At 44.9% G+C, this 16,320-nt stretch overlaps 1 protein-coding gene across 3 annotated transcripts; it reads left to right on the top strand.

Moving 5' to 3' along the window:
• The first annotated feature begins 168 nt into the window (after nt 1-168).
• On the top strand, nt 169-15,626 carry LOC118369194 (TOX high mobility group box family member 4-B-like). 3 transcript variants are annotated; one of them, XM_052497491.1, is made up of 9 exons: nt 169-307; nt 2,121-2,189; nt 2,492-2,788; nt 2,976-3,236; nt 5,155-5,475; nt 11,554-11,634; nt 11,949-12,596; nt 12,706-12,860; nt 13,033-15,626. In XM_052497491.1, exons 1-9 carry the CDS (start codon nt 302-304, stop codon nt 13,088-13,090), a joined length of 1,896 nt encoding a protein of 631 aa, XP_052353451.1. In that variant the 5' UTR covers nt 169-301; the 3' UTR covers nt 13,091-15,626. The 3 variants fall into 3 exon arrangements, with proteins under 3 accessions (XP_052353451.1, XP_052353449.1, XP_052353450.1); XM_052497489.1 differs by lacking the exon at nt 169-307 and adding an exon at nt 333-1,759; XM_052497490.1 differs by lacking the exon at nt 169-307 and adding an exon at nt 852-1,759 and having other exon boundaries at nt 5,158-5,475.
• The last annotated feature ends 694 nt before the right edge of the window (nt 15,627-16,320 follow it).

Raw genomic sequence — 16,320 nt, 5'->3', positions numbered from 1 at the left:
CATGTTCTGTGTCTATTCTGACATGGATACAGTAGAACATGTTCAAATAACAAATATAATTCTCTATCATAATTGATCAATTGTAGTTTAAAAAAAATAGTACACACTTAACTTGACTCATTTGCATATTTGAAACTTGAGCCCGCGCTACGTCAACGTGCTCACGTCGCTCCGTGGAAATGATGTCACTTCCTCATGTTATCCCGGAAGCCGGTGCCATGTTGTGATTTTTGACGAAAAACTAAAAAATCATCACGGGCGAAGTTCAGAAAAGTGGGACAGAGCACATTTCGGGGTGAGAATGGAGGTAAGAACGAGAGTAGAAAGTTTTCAGTGGGGAATCACTTGTGTGGTCGGCATATCCAACCCTGTACAGGTTGGATCGCACAAGTGTCAAAAATATTTGGTTTTCAAACACAACAATGAATACACGCTCAGAAAGCCTGACATCATTCAGACCTAGCAAGCTAACTAGCTATTAGCCAACTCTTTCCTAGTTTGTCAGCATTGAGTAGAGAGCTTTAACCTCTGCTTTCTGAAAGTCCCTGAAGATTGAGATTAACTAACTACCTTATATGATCTTTGTGAGAAAGCTTGCTAGTAAACAGCAAGAAGGTGACAACAGGGAAACAATTTCCTCTGCCACTCTATTCGAGTTGTCTCTAAGATTAACGCGTGGCAATTGCTGTTTTTCTATGTTATTATTGACACTGGGATTTTCCAAAGATGTGTAAGGCAGTCAGTAGTGGTTGTTGTAACATTTCTTTTAGGTTTTGTCCAGAGAATAAACGGTTAAAGCCTTTAATTTGGCGTGGTCTTTACTAGGCCATTGGGATAAACCATTTGAGAAAAGTGGGAGGGAGTGAAAGTCCATGTTGGATATCAGATGTTTATTTAATTCAATAATATATTGGTTTGTTTGTCATAATTGAGTCATATGTGCATTTTTTTTAAAGTACATCGATTGTTACATGATGACAAACCGCTTTGAAATAAACTGTTTGTAAGCAAAATTCCGATATCCTAGACACCCTCCATTCCCAAACTGAATCCCGCCCCCAAGATTATGGCGATTCAATTCCAAATCCACAATTCTGGTTCCATTGATCAGCCTTGCTCGAACGCAGAGCAGCGGTGAGAAAGAACCGGACGAGCTAAATTCTTAAATGCATCAAGACAAGTCAAACTACGGTCATTTGCGGGATTCCATATATCGTATAATATGCCTTATGCTAGCTTGTGAGGTTAAGATAGTTTGAGTTTGTTCTAGTGTAGTAATTTAGGTGTATAAATATAGCTAGCACAGGATTCGGTACCACCGCCTTGCGTCAGCATAGTAGGAAAGCCACGCTAGCTAGTAACTAGACGGGTTATTTTTGGTATGAGTGACCGAGCTCTGGCGTGCACTGAGAGAATTATTTCGCCATATGCATAGCAAACGTCCGCTTCGTTTTATACCTTGAAGTCGCTATGAATCATGCATATTTCATGACAGAAATCTGAAGTCTGGGATGTAGCCATTTTTGATTTATTCTTCATTGTTTGTACATTTCGTGATACTAAAACAGTCAGTGAGTGGTACAGTAGTTTTCGTTTATAGATTTGTTCCGCACTTCATCCAATTGCATTGTTTGAATGTCATACGAGGCGCCCTTAGAAAATGGACCTGAATTTTTACTCTGATCTAATGGATGGGACTGGGCAACACGGAGATCCAGAATTCCTGGACCCGGGGTCTTTCAATGGATTTGACAATAAGGTGACCGACAACAAGAGCTCTGTGTGTGTGTGCGTGTGCGCGTGTGTGCGCGCGCGCGCTCAATGGAGACATCTATGACCCCCACAAATACTCAGAAGTCTTATAACTGCATATTAGAGCTTGGTTGAATATGTGGTAGCTACAACACATGTGTAATGTATTGGCTGATATGGCGAGGTGAGCTGTGGTCATTGGGATATTTACTATGTGAAAAGTATGCTGGGTGTGTGGTTGTTGTAAGGTTTGATGAGGTGTTGTTGATGCTATGCATGATGTCATTGACTTTATAAACATGATGATGATGCTGCTCATTGTTATGTGGTGATGATGGTTTGACCCGTGTGTGTGCTTTATGTTTCAGTTCCCTGGAGGCAGTGACAACTTCCTGACCATCAGCGGGGCAAGCCATCCGTTCCTCTCCTCCTCTGAGGTAGCTACTCAAACCTACCACTTCACTCTCTTTTCTAAACATGCTTTCCCTCTCTTTTTCCTCTCCCCTATCCTGTTTCTCTGTCTACAAATCCTCAAACAATCTGCAGTTATTCACACACCACTAACATACAGTATAGCAGGTGAGGATGTCTCATACTTGACATCGTTTCATACTTACAATGACATACTTCTCCCCGCCCTCTTTCCTCTCCACCCCTTTCTTCCTTACCTTCTCCCCCACCCCTTACACTCTCTTCTCCCCCTTCTCATTCCTCTCCATTCTATCCCTCTCCTCAACAGACATTCCACACCCCCAGCCTGGGCGATGAGGAGTTTGAGATCCCCCCCATCTCCCTGGATCCGGACCAGGCCCTCACTGTATCTGATGTAGTGGCCCACTTCGGAGAGCTCTCGGACGGGGAGCGCGGTGGCCTGTCCACCCCCGGGAATGCGGTGGTGGGGGGAGACGACCCGTCCTTCGCCATGACCTTTGTCAACCCACATTCGGGGTCACAGGGGCTAGAACACCATCTTAGTCTGGGGGTCATCAGTCAACCTGGTGGAGGAGGGGCCATGCTGGGGTCTGCTCTGGGGATGGTGAGAACCATAGAGATACATTTCAATTAATAAATATTATCTGACCAATATGGCCGTCCTGTAGTCTCTTTGCCCGGAATTCCAATCACCATTCTAGTGTTTTATTTAATTCTGTGAGGACTACAATATTTTATTTAGCTTGTAATACTCAGCCCTTGTCTGTTTATGAACCCCACCTCTTTTCCAGGATCTGGGACACCCCATTGGTTCCCAGTTCAGCAGCTCCTCCCCAATGACCATAGATGTCCCGCTGAATGACATGGGCCACGGCCTGTTGGGCCACAATCAGCTGACCACCATGGACCAATCAGAGTTCAGCTCACAGCTGGGGCTCAGCCTGGGGGGCGGGGCCATCCTGGCGTGCTCGCAGTCGCCTGACCAACCACTATCGGCCGCTGCTTCACCCGTTGGTTCACTACAGGATGACGACATGGACGACTTCAGACGGGTCAGTCCTATTGGTCAATCTTTCTGTCATGTCTGTCTATTAGTGGATTAGTCTCTGTCGGTCTTGTTCGTTCGTCTTTCTGTTGTAATGCAATTCTCAATGTTGTGTTTACAGTGCATTTAGAAAGTATTCAGACCCCTTGACCTTTTCCACATTGTTACAGTACAGCCTTGTTCTAAAATGTATCAAATAATTTTTTCCCTCATCAATCTGCACACACTATCCCAAAATGACATTTCAGCAAAAACAGGTTTAGAAATTTAGCAAAAGTATTCAAAATAAAAAAGATAATACATTAACGTAAGTATTCAGACCCTTTACTCAGTACTTTGTTGAAGCACCTTTGGCAGCGACGACAGCCTCAAGTCTTCTTGGGTATGACTCTACAAGCTTGGCACACCTGTATTTGGGGAGTTTCTTCCATTCTTCTCTGCAGATCCTCTCATGCTCTATCAGGTTGGATGGGGATCGTCGCTGCACAGCTATTTTCAGGTCTCTCTAGAGATGTTTGATCGAGTTCATGTCCGGGCTCTGGCTGGGTCACTCGAGGACATTCAGAGACTTGTCCCGAAGCCACTCCTGCATTGTCTTGGCTGTGTGCTTAGGGTCGTTGTGCTGTTGGAATGTGAACCTTTGCCACAGTCTGAGGTCCTAAGCATGTTTTCATCAAGGAACTTTCTTTACTTTTCTCCGTTCATCTTTCCCTTGATCCTGAATAGTCTCCCTGTCGCTGAAAAACATCTTGACAGCATGATGCTGCCACCACCATGCTTCACCGTAGGGATGATGCCGGGTTTCCTCCAGACGTGATGCTGCCACCACCATGCTTCGCTGTAGGGATGGTGCCAGGTTTCCTCCAGACGTGATGCTGCCACCACCATGCTTCGCTGTAGGGATGGTGCCGGGTTTCCTCCAGGCGTGATGCTTGGCATTCAGGCTAAAACATTCAATCTTAGTTTCATCAGACCAGACAATCTTGTTTCTCATGGTCAGAGTCCTTCAAGTCCCTTTTGGCATACTCCATGCGGGCTGTAATGTGCCTTTTACTGAGGAGTGGTTTCTATCTGGCCACTCTACCGTAAAGTCCTGATTGGTTGAGTGCTGCAGAGATGGTTGTCCTTCTGGAAGGTTCTCTCATCTCCACAGAGGAAGTCTGGAGCTCTGTCAGAGTGACCATCAGGTTCTTGGTCACCTCCCTAACCAAGGCCCTTTTCCCTCGGTTGCTCAGTTTAGCCGGGCGGCCAGCTGTAATAAGTCTTGGTGGTTCCGTACTTCTTCCATTTAAGAATGATGGAGGCCACTGTGTTCTTGGACCTTAAGTGCTACAGAAATGTTGTTGGTACCCTTGCCAAGTTCTGTGCCTCGTCACAATCCTGTCTTGGAGCTCTACAGACAATTCCTTCGACCTCATGGCTTGGTTTTGGCTCTGACATGCACTGTCAACTGTGGGACCTTTTTATATAGACAGGTGTGTGCCTTTTCTAAATCATGTCCAATCAATTGAATTTACGGCAGGTGGACTCCAATCAAGTTGTAGAACCCTCTCAAGGATGATCAAGGGAAACAGGATGCACCTGAGCTCAATTCCAAGTCTCATAGAAAAAGGATCTGAATACTTATGTAAATAAGGTATTTCTGTTTTTTTATTTCTAATAAATTTGCAAACATTTCTAAAAACCTGCTTTCGCTTTGTCATTATGGGGTACTGTGTGTATATTGATGAGGACATTATTTATTTAATCCATTTTAGAATATGGCTGTAACGTAACAAAATGTGGAAAGGGGGAGGGCTCTGAATACTTTTCTGAATGTACTTTATATTCAAGTACTTTGATCAATGTATAGTAAACTGTTTTTCTGTTTTCTCTCTGTATTTCTCGTCTCTCTCTCCCAATCTCTCTCGCCTATTCTAATTCAGCAGAGCGTGTTGGTGGAGTCCCCTGTCTCTCTCGGCGTCATCTCCCTCGATCCCTCTCTCTCCGATTCCCCCATACCTTCCTCCGCTCCGTCTTTCAGCACCCCTCCTACCCTCGTCCGGAGAGGGGGAGCGGTCGGAGGAGGGAAGAAAGGGAAGAGGAGGAAAGACCCCAACGAGCCCCAGAAGCCAGTATCGGCCTACGCTCTATTCTTCAGGGACACACAGGCAGCCATTAAGGGACAGAACCCTAACGCCACCTTCGGAGAGGTGTCCAAGATAGTGGCCTCCATGTGGGAAAGTTTGGGGGAGGAGCAGAAACAGGTAAACATTCACGTGCAAACGAACACACGCATGCAGACATTCAAACGCACATGTTCACATTCACTATGCAAGAACATATGTAGATATGAATAATGTATACTGAACAAAAATATAAACGCATCATGTAAAGTGTCGGTTTCATGAGCTGAAATAAAAGATCCCAGAAGTGTTCCATACGGACAAAAAGCTTATTTCTCTCATGTTTTGTGCACAAATTTGTTTACGCCCGTTAGTGAGCATTTCTATGCTATAATCCATACACCTGACAGGTGTGGCATATCAAGAAGCTGATTAAACGACATGATCATTACACAAGTGCACCTTGTGCTGTGGACAATAGAAGGCCAGTCTAACATGTGCAGTTTTGTCACACAACACAATGCCAATGATGTCTGAAGTTTTGAGGGAGCGTGCTATTGTCAAGCTGCCTGCAGGAATGTCCACCAGAGCTGTTGCAAGAGAATTTAATATTATTTTCTCTACTATGTGCCGGCTCCAAAGTGATTTTAGAGAATTTGGCAGTACGTCCAACCGGCCTCACAACCGCACACAACTTGTAACTATGCCAGACCAGGACCTCCACATCCATCTTCTTCACCTGTACAAACTGTCAGACCCACTCAGGGAAGCTAATCTGCGTGCTCGTCGTCCTCATGACAAAGCCTATTCCCCCTCAGGAGACTGAAAAGATTTGGCATGGGTCCTCAGATCCTCAAAAGGTTCTACAGCTGCTCCATCGAGAGCATCCCGACTGGTTGCATCACTGCCTGGTATGGCAACTGCTCAGCCTCTCACCGCAAGGCACTACAGAGGGTAGTGCGTACGGCCCAGTACATCGCTGTGGCCAAGCTTCCTGCCACCCAGGACCTCTATACCAGGCGGTGTAAGAGGAAGGCCTTAAAAATTGACTCCAGACACCCTAGTTATAGACTGTTCTCTCTTATACCGCACAGCAAGCGGTACCTGAGCGCCAAGTCTAGGTCCAAAAGGCTTCACTTTAACTTGACCTACATGTACATATTACCTCGACTAACCTGTGCCCCCGCACACTGTATATATGTATTCCCGAGATGGCATAGCAGTTCAGACGTCTTTTGTCCTCGTCTTGGCGTGTCCTGTGTGTATATATATATATAACTTTTTTTCACATACATTTTATTTTTATTTTCCATCAACTCATCTTCAAAACACTCTCCTGCAACCCGCCTCACCAATTTATATTTATAAATAAGTATTATTTACCTCAAATCTGCAATCCTCCAAGAAGCTAGCCAGAAACTCCAAGAAGCTAGCCAGAAACTAACCAGAAGCTAGCCAGAAGCTAGTTCAGAAGCTAGTTAGCTTCTTTACTGGCAAGTTGTTAGTATTCAGCTAACCACGGTTTGTGGTCATCAGCTATCCTTTAGCTCGAAAATCTATCGCCAGTTTTGTACGGCGCGGCTCGGAACGGAACTTACCGGACCAATTTTTCTCTCCGCGTCCTTGGATTTCAACTGCTCTCTGGACATTCATTCCCGGATCTCACAGCTAGCTAGCTGCTATCCGTGTGTCTATCTGCTCTCGTCGATTCCGGAGCAAACATCAATTACTCCGGAGCTAGCCAGCTCCGTCAATCACTCCTGAGCTCCGTCAATCACCCCTGGGCTGCAGTCACCTATCCGGACCCGTTTTACTGTCTACGCGGAGCCCCACCGGGCCTTCACAACTGGACTGCCGACGTTATCTACCTGAAGGAGATCTGGCTGGCTCCTCCGTCGCGACGTTACCTGAACGCCCATCTGCGGCCTGCTAACCGTTAGCTGTCTTACCGGCTGCTCTCAGAATAGACAATCGGACAATTTATTTATTTTTATTATTATTATGTTTCTTCTTGGGCCTCTATAACTATATCTATTGTTTTAATTTTTTTTGTTGTTGTGTGATTTGGACTAATCCCCTCTACCACACGGAACCCCACTAATCTACTGACGGAACGCAAGAGGTGGCTAACAACAGACCTCCATCCTATGCTAGCTTGCTACCGATGTCCTGGCTAGCCGTGACCCCCAAACCAACCACTCCACTCACTGGACCCTTTTGATCACTCGACTAAGGATGCCTCTCCTTAATGTCAATATGTCTTGTCCATTGCTTTTCTGGTTAGTGTTTATTGGCTTATTTCACTGTAGAGCCTCTAGTCCTGCTCACTATACCTTATCCAATTTATTAGTTCCACCACCCACACATGCAATGACATCTCCTGGTTTTAATGATGTTTCTAGAGACAATATTTCTCTCTTCATCACTCAATACCTAGGTTTACCTCCACTGTATTCACATCCTACCATACCTTTGTCTGTACATTATACCTTGATGCTATTTTATCGCCCCCAGAAACCTCCTTTTACTCTCTGTTCCAGACGTTCTAGACGACCAATTCTTATTGCTTTTAGCCATACCCTTATTCTTCTCCTCCTATGTTCCTCTGGCGATGTAGAGGTGAATCCAGGCCCTGCAGTGCCTAGCTCCACTCCTATTCCCCAGGCGCTCTCTTTTGATGACTTCTGTAACCGTAATAGCCTTGGTTTCATGCATGTTAACATTATAAGCCTCCTCCCTAAGTTTGTTCTATTCACTGCTTTAGCACACTCTGCCAACCCGGATGTTCTAGCTGTGTCTGAATCCTGGCTTAGGAAGACCACCAAAAATTCTGACATTTTAATTCCAAATTACAACATTTTCAGACAAGATAGAACTGCCAAAGGGGGCGGTGTTGCAATCTACTGCAAATATAGCCTCAGAGTTCTGTCCTACTATCCAGGTCTGTACCCAAACAATTTGAACTTCTACTTTTAAAAATCCACCTCTCTAAAAACAAGTCTCTCACCGTTGCCGCCTGCTATAGACCACCCTCTGCCCCCAGCTGTGCTCTGGACACCATATGTGAACTGATTGCCCCCCATCTATCTTCAGAGCTCGTGCTGCTAGGCGACCTAAACTGGAACATGCTTAACACCCCAGCCATCCTACAATCTATACTTGATGCCCTCAATCTCACACAAATTATCAATGAACCTACCAGGTACCCCCAAAGCCTTAAACACGGGCACCCTCATAGATATCATCCTAACCAACTTCCCCTCTAAATACACCTCTGCTGTCTTCAACCAAGATCTCAGCGATCACTGCCTCATTGCCTGCATCCGTAATGGGTCAGCGGTCAAACGACCTCCACTCATCACTGTAAAACGCTCCCTGAAACACTTCAGCGAGCAGGCCTTTCTAATCGACCTGGCCGGGGTATCCTGGAAGGATATTTATCTCACCCGTCAGTAGAGGATGCCTGGATATTTTTTTTAAATGCCTTCCTAACCATCTTAAATAAACATGCCCCATTCAAGAAATTTAGAACCAGGAACAGATATAGCCCTTGGTTCTCCCCAGACCTGACTGCCCTTAACCAACACAAAAACATCCTATGGCGTTCTGCATTAGCATCGAACAGCCCCCATGATATGCAGCTGTTCAGGGAAGCTAGAAACCGTTATACACAGGCAGTTAGAAAAGCCAAGGCTAGCTTTTTCAAGCAGAAATTTGCTTCCTGCAACACTAACTCAAAAAAGTTCTGGGACACTGTAAAGAAAGTCCATGGAGAATAAGAACACCTCCTCCCAGCTGCCCACTGCACTGAAGATAGGAAACACTGTCACCACTGATAAATCCACCATAATTGAGAATTTCAATAAGCATTTTTCTACGGCTGGCCATGCTTTCCACCTGGCTACTCCTACCCCGGTCAACAGCACTGCACCCCCAACAGCAACTCGCCTAAGCCTTCCCCATTTCTCCTTCTCCCAAATCCATTCAGCTGATGTTCTGAAAGAGCTGAAAAATCTGGACCCCTACAAATTAGCCGGGCTAGATAATCTGGACCCTTTCTTTCTAAAATTATCTGCCGAAATTGTTGCCACCCCTATTACTAGCCTGTTCAACCTCTTTCGTGTCGTCTGAGATTCCCAAAGATTGGAAAGCAGCTGCGGTCATCCCCCTCTTCAAAGGGGGGGACACTCTTGACCCAAACTGCTGCAGACCTATATCTATCCTACCATGCCTCTCTAAGGTCTTCGGAAGCCAAGTCAACAAACAGATTACCGACCATTTTGAATCTCACCATACTTTCTCTGCTATGCAATCTGGTTTCAGAGCTGGTCATGGTGTGCACGCTCAAGGTCCTAAACGATATCTTAACCGCCATCGATAAGAAACATTACTGTGCAGCCGTATTCATTGATCTGGCCAAGGCTTTCGACTCTGTCAACCACCACATCCTCATCAGCAGACTCGACAGTCTTGGTTTCTCAAATGATTGCCTCGCCTGGTTCACCAACTACTTCTATGATAGAGTTCAGTGTGTCAAATCGGAGGGTCTGCTGTCCGGACCTCTGGCAGTCTCTATGGGGGTGCCACAGGGTTCAATTCTTGGACCGACTTTCTTCTCTGTATACATCAATGAGGTCGCTCTTGCTGCTAGTGAGTCCCTGATCCACCTCTACGCAGACGACACCATTCTGTATACTTCCGGCCCTTCTTTGGACACTGTGTTAACAACCCTCCAGGCAAGCTTCAATGCCATACAACTCTCCTTCTGTGGCCTCCAATTGCTCTTAAATACAAGTAAAACTAAATGCATGCTCTTCAACCGATCGCTACCTGCACCTACCCGCCTGTCCAACATCACTACTCTGGACGGCTCTGACTTAGAATACGTGGACAACTACAAATACTTAGGTGTCTGGTTAGACTGTAAATTCTCCTTCCAGACCCATATCAAACATCTCCAATCCAAAGTTAAATCTAGAATTGGCTTCCTATTTCGCAACAAAGCATCCTTCACTCATGCTGCCAAACATACCCTTGTAAAACTGACCATCCTACCAATCCTCGACTTTGGCGATGTCATTTACAAAATAGCCTCCAATACCCTACTCAACAAATTGGATGCAGTCTATCACAGTGCAATCCGTTTTGTCACCAAAGCCCCATATACTACCCACCATTGCGACCTGTACGCTCTCGTTGGCTGGCCCTCGCTTCATACTCGTCGCCAAACCCACTGGCTCCATGTCATCTACAAGACCCTGCTAGGTAAAGTCCCCCTTATCTCAGCTCGCTGGTCACCATAGCATCTCCCACCTGTAGCACACGCTCCAGCAGGTATATCTCTCTAGTCACCCCCAAAACCAATTCTTTCTTTGGCCGCCTCTCCTTCCAGTTCTCTGCTGCCAATGACTGGAACGAACTACAAAAATCTCTGAAACTGGAAACACTTATCTCCCTCACTAGCTTTAAGCACCAACTGTCAGAGCATCTTACAGATTACTGCACCTGTACATAGCCCACCTATAATTTAGCCCAAACAACTACCTCTTTCCCAACTGTATTTAATTTATTTATTTATTTTGCTCCTTTGCACCCCATTATTTTTATTTCTACTTTGCACATTCTTCCATTGCAAAACTACCATTCCAGTGTTTTACTTGCTATATTGTATTTACTTTGCCACCATGGCCTTTTTTGCCTTTACCTCCCTTCTCACCTCATTTGCTCACATTGTATATAGACTTGTTTATACTGTATTATTGACTGTATGTTTGTTTTACTCCATGTGTAACTCTGTCGTTGTATCTGTCGAACTGCTTTGCTTTATCTTGGCCAGGTCGCAATTGTAAATGAGAACTTGTTCTCAACTTGCCTACCTGGTTAAATAAAGGTGAAATAAAATAAATGAAAAATAAAATATAGCCTCGGTATTGTTATTTTACTGCTGCACTTTAATTATTATTATTTAAGAGAATTTACTCATCTATTTTTTACTTAACACTTATTTTTCTTAACTGCATTGTTGTTAAGGGCTTGTAAGCATTTCACTGTAATTTTTACACCTGTTGTATTCGGGGTATTAGTATTTATAGTTTTTCAATTGACTTTTTGAACAGTTAAAATCTTCAAAATTGTTGCATGTTGCGTTTATTTTTGTCCAGTGTACTATCATCGGGTTCACACATTCTCTCATGATATCCCTGTATGTATTCTTCTCAGGTCTACAAGAGGAAGACAGAGGCAGCTAAGACAGGGGATCTCAAGGCTCTGGCAGCCTACAGCGATAATCAACTTCCTGAGGTGAGACAAGACTAGTGTTCCTAGAGAATGATATTCAGTTGTACTGTGTGTGTGCTTAGGCTTATTACGATGGCCAGTCTTTGTCAACGGGGTGCAGGTAGCCTAGTGGTTTAGAGCATTGGGCCAGTAAACGCTGGATCAAATCCCGAGCCATCTAGGTGAAAAAACTGTTGATGTACCGCAAGGCGCTTAACCCTAATTGCTCCTTTAAGTCGCTCTGGATAAAAGCATCTGTTAAATGAATAAAATGTCATGTGTAAACTAAATATCCACTTTTACCTCTACCCCTCTAACTTTCTCCTCCTCTCTCCCAGCCAACCATAGAGCTTCTGGACACTGCTCTGTCACCTCCCTCTCCTCCTTCCCCCACCCTTCTCGCCACCCCCGTCGCCCACCATCCCCGCTCCACTCGTTCCTCCACCCCCCACCTGGCCCCCGAGGAGAACACCATTACCAACATCTGCACCTCCAACATCATCCTAACAGGTGGAGATCTCCCTCAAGTCACCACCCGTTCCCGTACAGGGGCGCACAAACCGCCCGCCCCGGCCCCCAGCCCCCCCACCGTCACCAAAATCATCATCAAGCAACAGAAGTCTCCCTCAGGGGTGACGGTGGTGTCCAGTAGTGCGGTATTGTCGTCCCGTCAACCACCGCCACTCCAACAGATGCAGAACACCCCTCCTCCCCCCCGTCTCCAGCAGATGGTACATGCCCAGGCCCCTCCGCCACTGCAGGCCAAACCAAGAGGCGTGGGTGCCGGTGGTGCCACAGCACCACCCCCCCTGCAGATCAAGATGGTCCATCCCTCAGATTTGGACTCTCCAATTATCGTGACTGCTGCAGGTGGTTTAGCTGCGGCGGGTGGGTTCAATCCGAACTCGGGGAAGGTGGTACAGTCCTCTGCCATAGTAATGGCCTGTTCAACGGAGGCTGAGGACGGGGCTGAAGGAGAGGAAGGGGTAAGATGCTTCCTAGATATGGTGATGTCATAATATATGCTTGGTAACATGCCTGCTAATTCTATAAATCTAATATTTGCCACTCAACCCCCCCCCCCCTCCATCTTAGATGCAGGTAGAGTTGAATGTGTCTTCAGGGCCAGTTGTGATCCAGGCCTCCAGCCCTAACCTGTGTGTCAGAGCCGGCTGCACCAACCCAGCTGTCGAGAACAAGGACTGGGACAGGGAGTACTGCAGCAACGAGTGTGTGGCCACACACTGCAGGTACGGACGGATGTATACGTACACACACACACACTGACATTACCACGTGAAACGCTTGGGAGTCAAGATAGATCATGTTCTTCCCAAAGAATGGAAAAAGTTGATAAACCAACATTTCTGCTCCCAATTGTGATTTTAAAAATTGGTGTTGATCTATTGACGATCTCTATAGGGATGTCTTCATGGCCTGGTGTGCGATCCGAGGGCAGAAGTCCACCTCCGTCACGTAAGGAATGGACAGAAGACAGGAGTGAGAGAAGATTATCATGATATAGACATGATAGAGGGAGGACTAGGAAGGAGAGAAGAGGAGTGTGGACTGAACAATGGACATGGTGGAGGAAGGAGAGAAAGGAGAATAGATTTGGCTTTTATTCACAGCAGACTTTGTCCTCTTAAGAAGAATCAAGTGGAAGACCAATACTCCTGTGATGTTAAATTATGAAGTTTAAATAATGAGAGTATTTTATATGAAATGTTTTTAATCATTTTAAGATGTTGGTGAAAAGTAATATAACGCTGCAGGGTACTATTGGGATGTCTTGCATTTCATAGCTTGGATGTTAGAGTTGGATAAAGGGTAAGATCAGGAGTTTCTTTTTCCTGATCACGTGACACAAGGAAAAACTTAGCCAAGATGACCATATTCTTCTTGGCTAGGTCACGTGATCAGGAGAAACTCCTGTCCCTATCCATCAGCCAATGAGAAGGCATGTTTATTTCACGTGTGCGTCCTCTCGTCCGACTTCCGTTGAAACGGAGATCACGGTATCAATGTTGTCCATGTTATCAATGTTGCCTGTGACTTAAAATCAGTCTCACCCTCAGCCCTAGTGGGAAATTCCCTTCAGTCTAATCGTTTAGACCATTGGTTTCCCATGCAGACCTGGTTTCAGATCCCACCGTGACATACAAACCTCTGGGCTGCGTTCAGGAGTGTGAAAAATTCTGAACGTTGCTGATAGACAGGCCATGTATAGAATTGACATGATTCCTTTCTCTAGAACATGACAGAGAAGCATGTCTGTTTACATGTTGTATTTCTATCAGAACGGTTGTTACACACTGAACATGATTGCCATTGAATGGGAAGGTTTCACGTATGCATTTTACAAACATTCAGGATTACAGTTTGTTTTTGAAAAACCATCATGTTGGTGAAATAAAATTGTAGGAAAAACATATTTGAAAGAAAATACATAGTCATTTAAGTAACGCACAAAACGACACTAAACCACCTTTTATTTTGACACTACATGACCAAAAGCATGTGGACACCTGCTCGTCGAACATCTCATTCCAAAATCATGTGCATTAATATGGAGGTGGTCCTCCCCCCTTCGCTGCTAATGTGGGAACATGGCTGCGGGGCCTTGCTTCTATTCAGCCACAAGCGCATTAGTGAGGTTGAGCGCTGATGTTCGGCGATTAGGCCTGGCTTGCAGTTGTCGTTCAAATTCCTCCCAAAGGTGTTCGTTGGGGTTGAGGTCAGGGCAATGTGCAGGCCAGTCATGTTCTTGCATACCGATCTCAACAAACCATTTCTGTATGGACCTCGCTTTGTGCATGGGGGTCTTGTCATTCTGAAACAGGAAAGGGACTTCCCCAAACTGTTGCCATAAAGTTGGAAGCACAGAATCTTCTAGAACGTCACTATGCTGTAGTGTTAAGATTTCCCTTCACTGGAACTAAGGGGCCTAGCCCGAATCATGATAAACAGCCCCAGACCATTATTCCTCATCCACCAAACTTTACAGTTGGCACTGTATTCGGCCAGGTAGTGTTCTCCTGGCATCCACCAAACCCAGATTCATCTGTCAGACTGCCAGGTGAAGCATGATCCATCATTCCAGAGAAAGTGTTTCCACTGCACCAGAGTGCAATGGTGGCAAGCTTTCCACCACTCCAGTCAACGCTTGGCATTGCGCTTGGTGATCTTAGGCTTGTGTGCGGCTGCTCGGCCTTGGAAACCCATTTCATGAATCTCCCGACAAACAGTAATGTGCTGACGTTGCTTCCATTTACATTACATTTACATTTAAGTCATTTAGCAGACGCTCTTATCCAGAGCGACTTACAAATTGCCGCTTCCAGCGGCTGTTTGGGACTTGGTAGTGAGTGTTGCAACCGAGGACATATGATTTTTACACGTTACATGCTTCAGCACTCTGGGGTCCCGTTCTGTGAGCTTGTGTGGCCTACCACTTCGCGGCTGAGTAGTTGTTGTTCCTATACGTTTCCACTTCACGATAACAGCACTTACAGTTGACCAGGGCAGCTCTAGCAGGGCAAAAATTTGACTTACTGACTTGTTGGAAAGGTGGCATCCTATGACGGTGCCATGTTTGAAAGTCACTGAGCTCTTCAGTAAGGCCATTCTACTGCCAATGTTTGTTTATAGAGATTGCATGGCTGTCAGCATTGGGTGTGGCTGAAATAGCCAAACCCAGTAATTGTGAAGTGGTGTCCACATACTTTTGTAGGTATATATGGTGTGTTTCTGGAGAGGAAAGGGAGAATAAATATTTTTTAAATGTTTTAGTGTCTCGGAGTAGGAATGCTGATTTCGGATCAGGTCCCCCCCCCCATATGTGATCGTGTTAATTTGGATCTAAAAGGCTGAACTAATCCTAGATCAGCACTTCTACTCAGATGCTTTATGAAGACGGCAAATAAAGAAATTAGTATTTTAACCATTGAAATGTAATTACGAGAAAGGACATCCCCATTCACTAGTAACAATAAAGGGAATTCTCATTTAATATACATTCTATTCAATAGTAATTATATTGATATGGTTTTACCACGTGCATCCATAGATTTACTTGGCATTGCATTAGTAAAAGGGAAATTATGGGTTGTGAATTATCACTTACTAGTTGTCATCACTACATTATGCATGTGGAACAAAAATGACATTAACATGTTAATGTGTGTATATATATATATATATAAAAGGAAATGAATTAAAAGGTTATTTTTTTGTAGATAATTTTAACTGATGATCATAAATGTTTTATGGAAAAAATAATGCTTTATGTATCATTAGGTAAGATTTGTGTGTGTTTTGGTTTATATCCCTAAAAGGTAAAAAATAATAAGGGGGGGAAAGTTGCAGAAAATTAAATGAACTAATCCAGTTAATGATTTTTTAAAAATCACTTTTTGCAAGAGCCACATCCCATTTCTGCAGTGATGTCAAAAACTTTTAAATATACGTTTGCTTCCAGCGTGACGTGTCAGCAATTTCGAATTCTGGAGGTGGCGGGAAAATATGCAGTGGCGGGAAAAAAAGCGCACGGTCACAGCCACGATCCGACGGAGGCGGGTTTTCAGATGTACCTTGGGAGGCGCTGTCGAGCAACGTAAAAAAAGTAAATGATACACTATGTGTAACAAACAACACAAGTCTTTGGTAACAATATGTGCATGAAATACCCCAAATAGAATCCCCCCATCA

This window comes from Oncorhynchus keta, chromosome 35, assembly GCF_023373465.1.
Source record: "Oncorhynchus keta strain PuntledgeMale-10-30-2019 chromosome 35, Oket_V2, whole genome shotgun sequence".
Taxonomy (NCBI): Eukaryota; Metazoa; Chordata; class Actinopteri; order Salmoniformes; family Salmonidae; genus Oncorhynchus; species Oncorhynchus keta.
The sequence above is the reverse complement of the archived record's forward strand: the minus strand, read 5'-3'. Positions and strand labels throughout refer to the sequence as shown.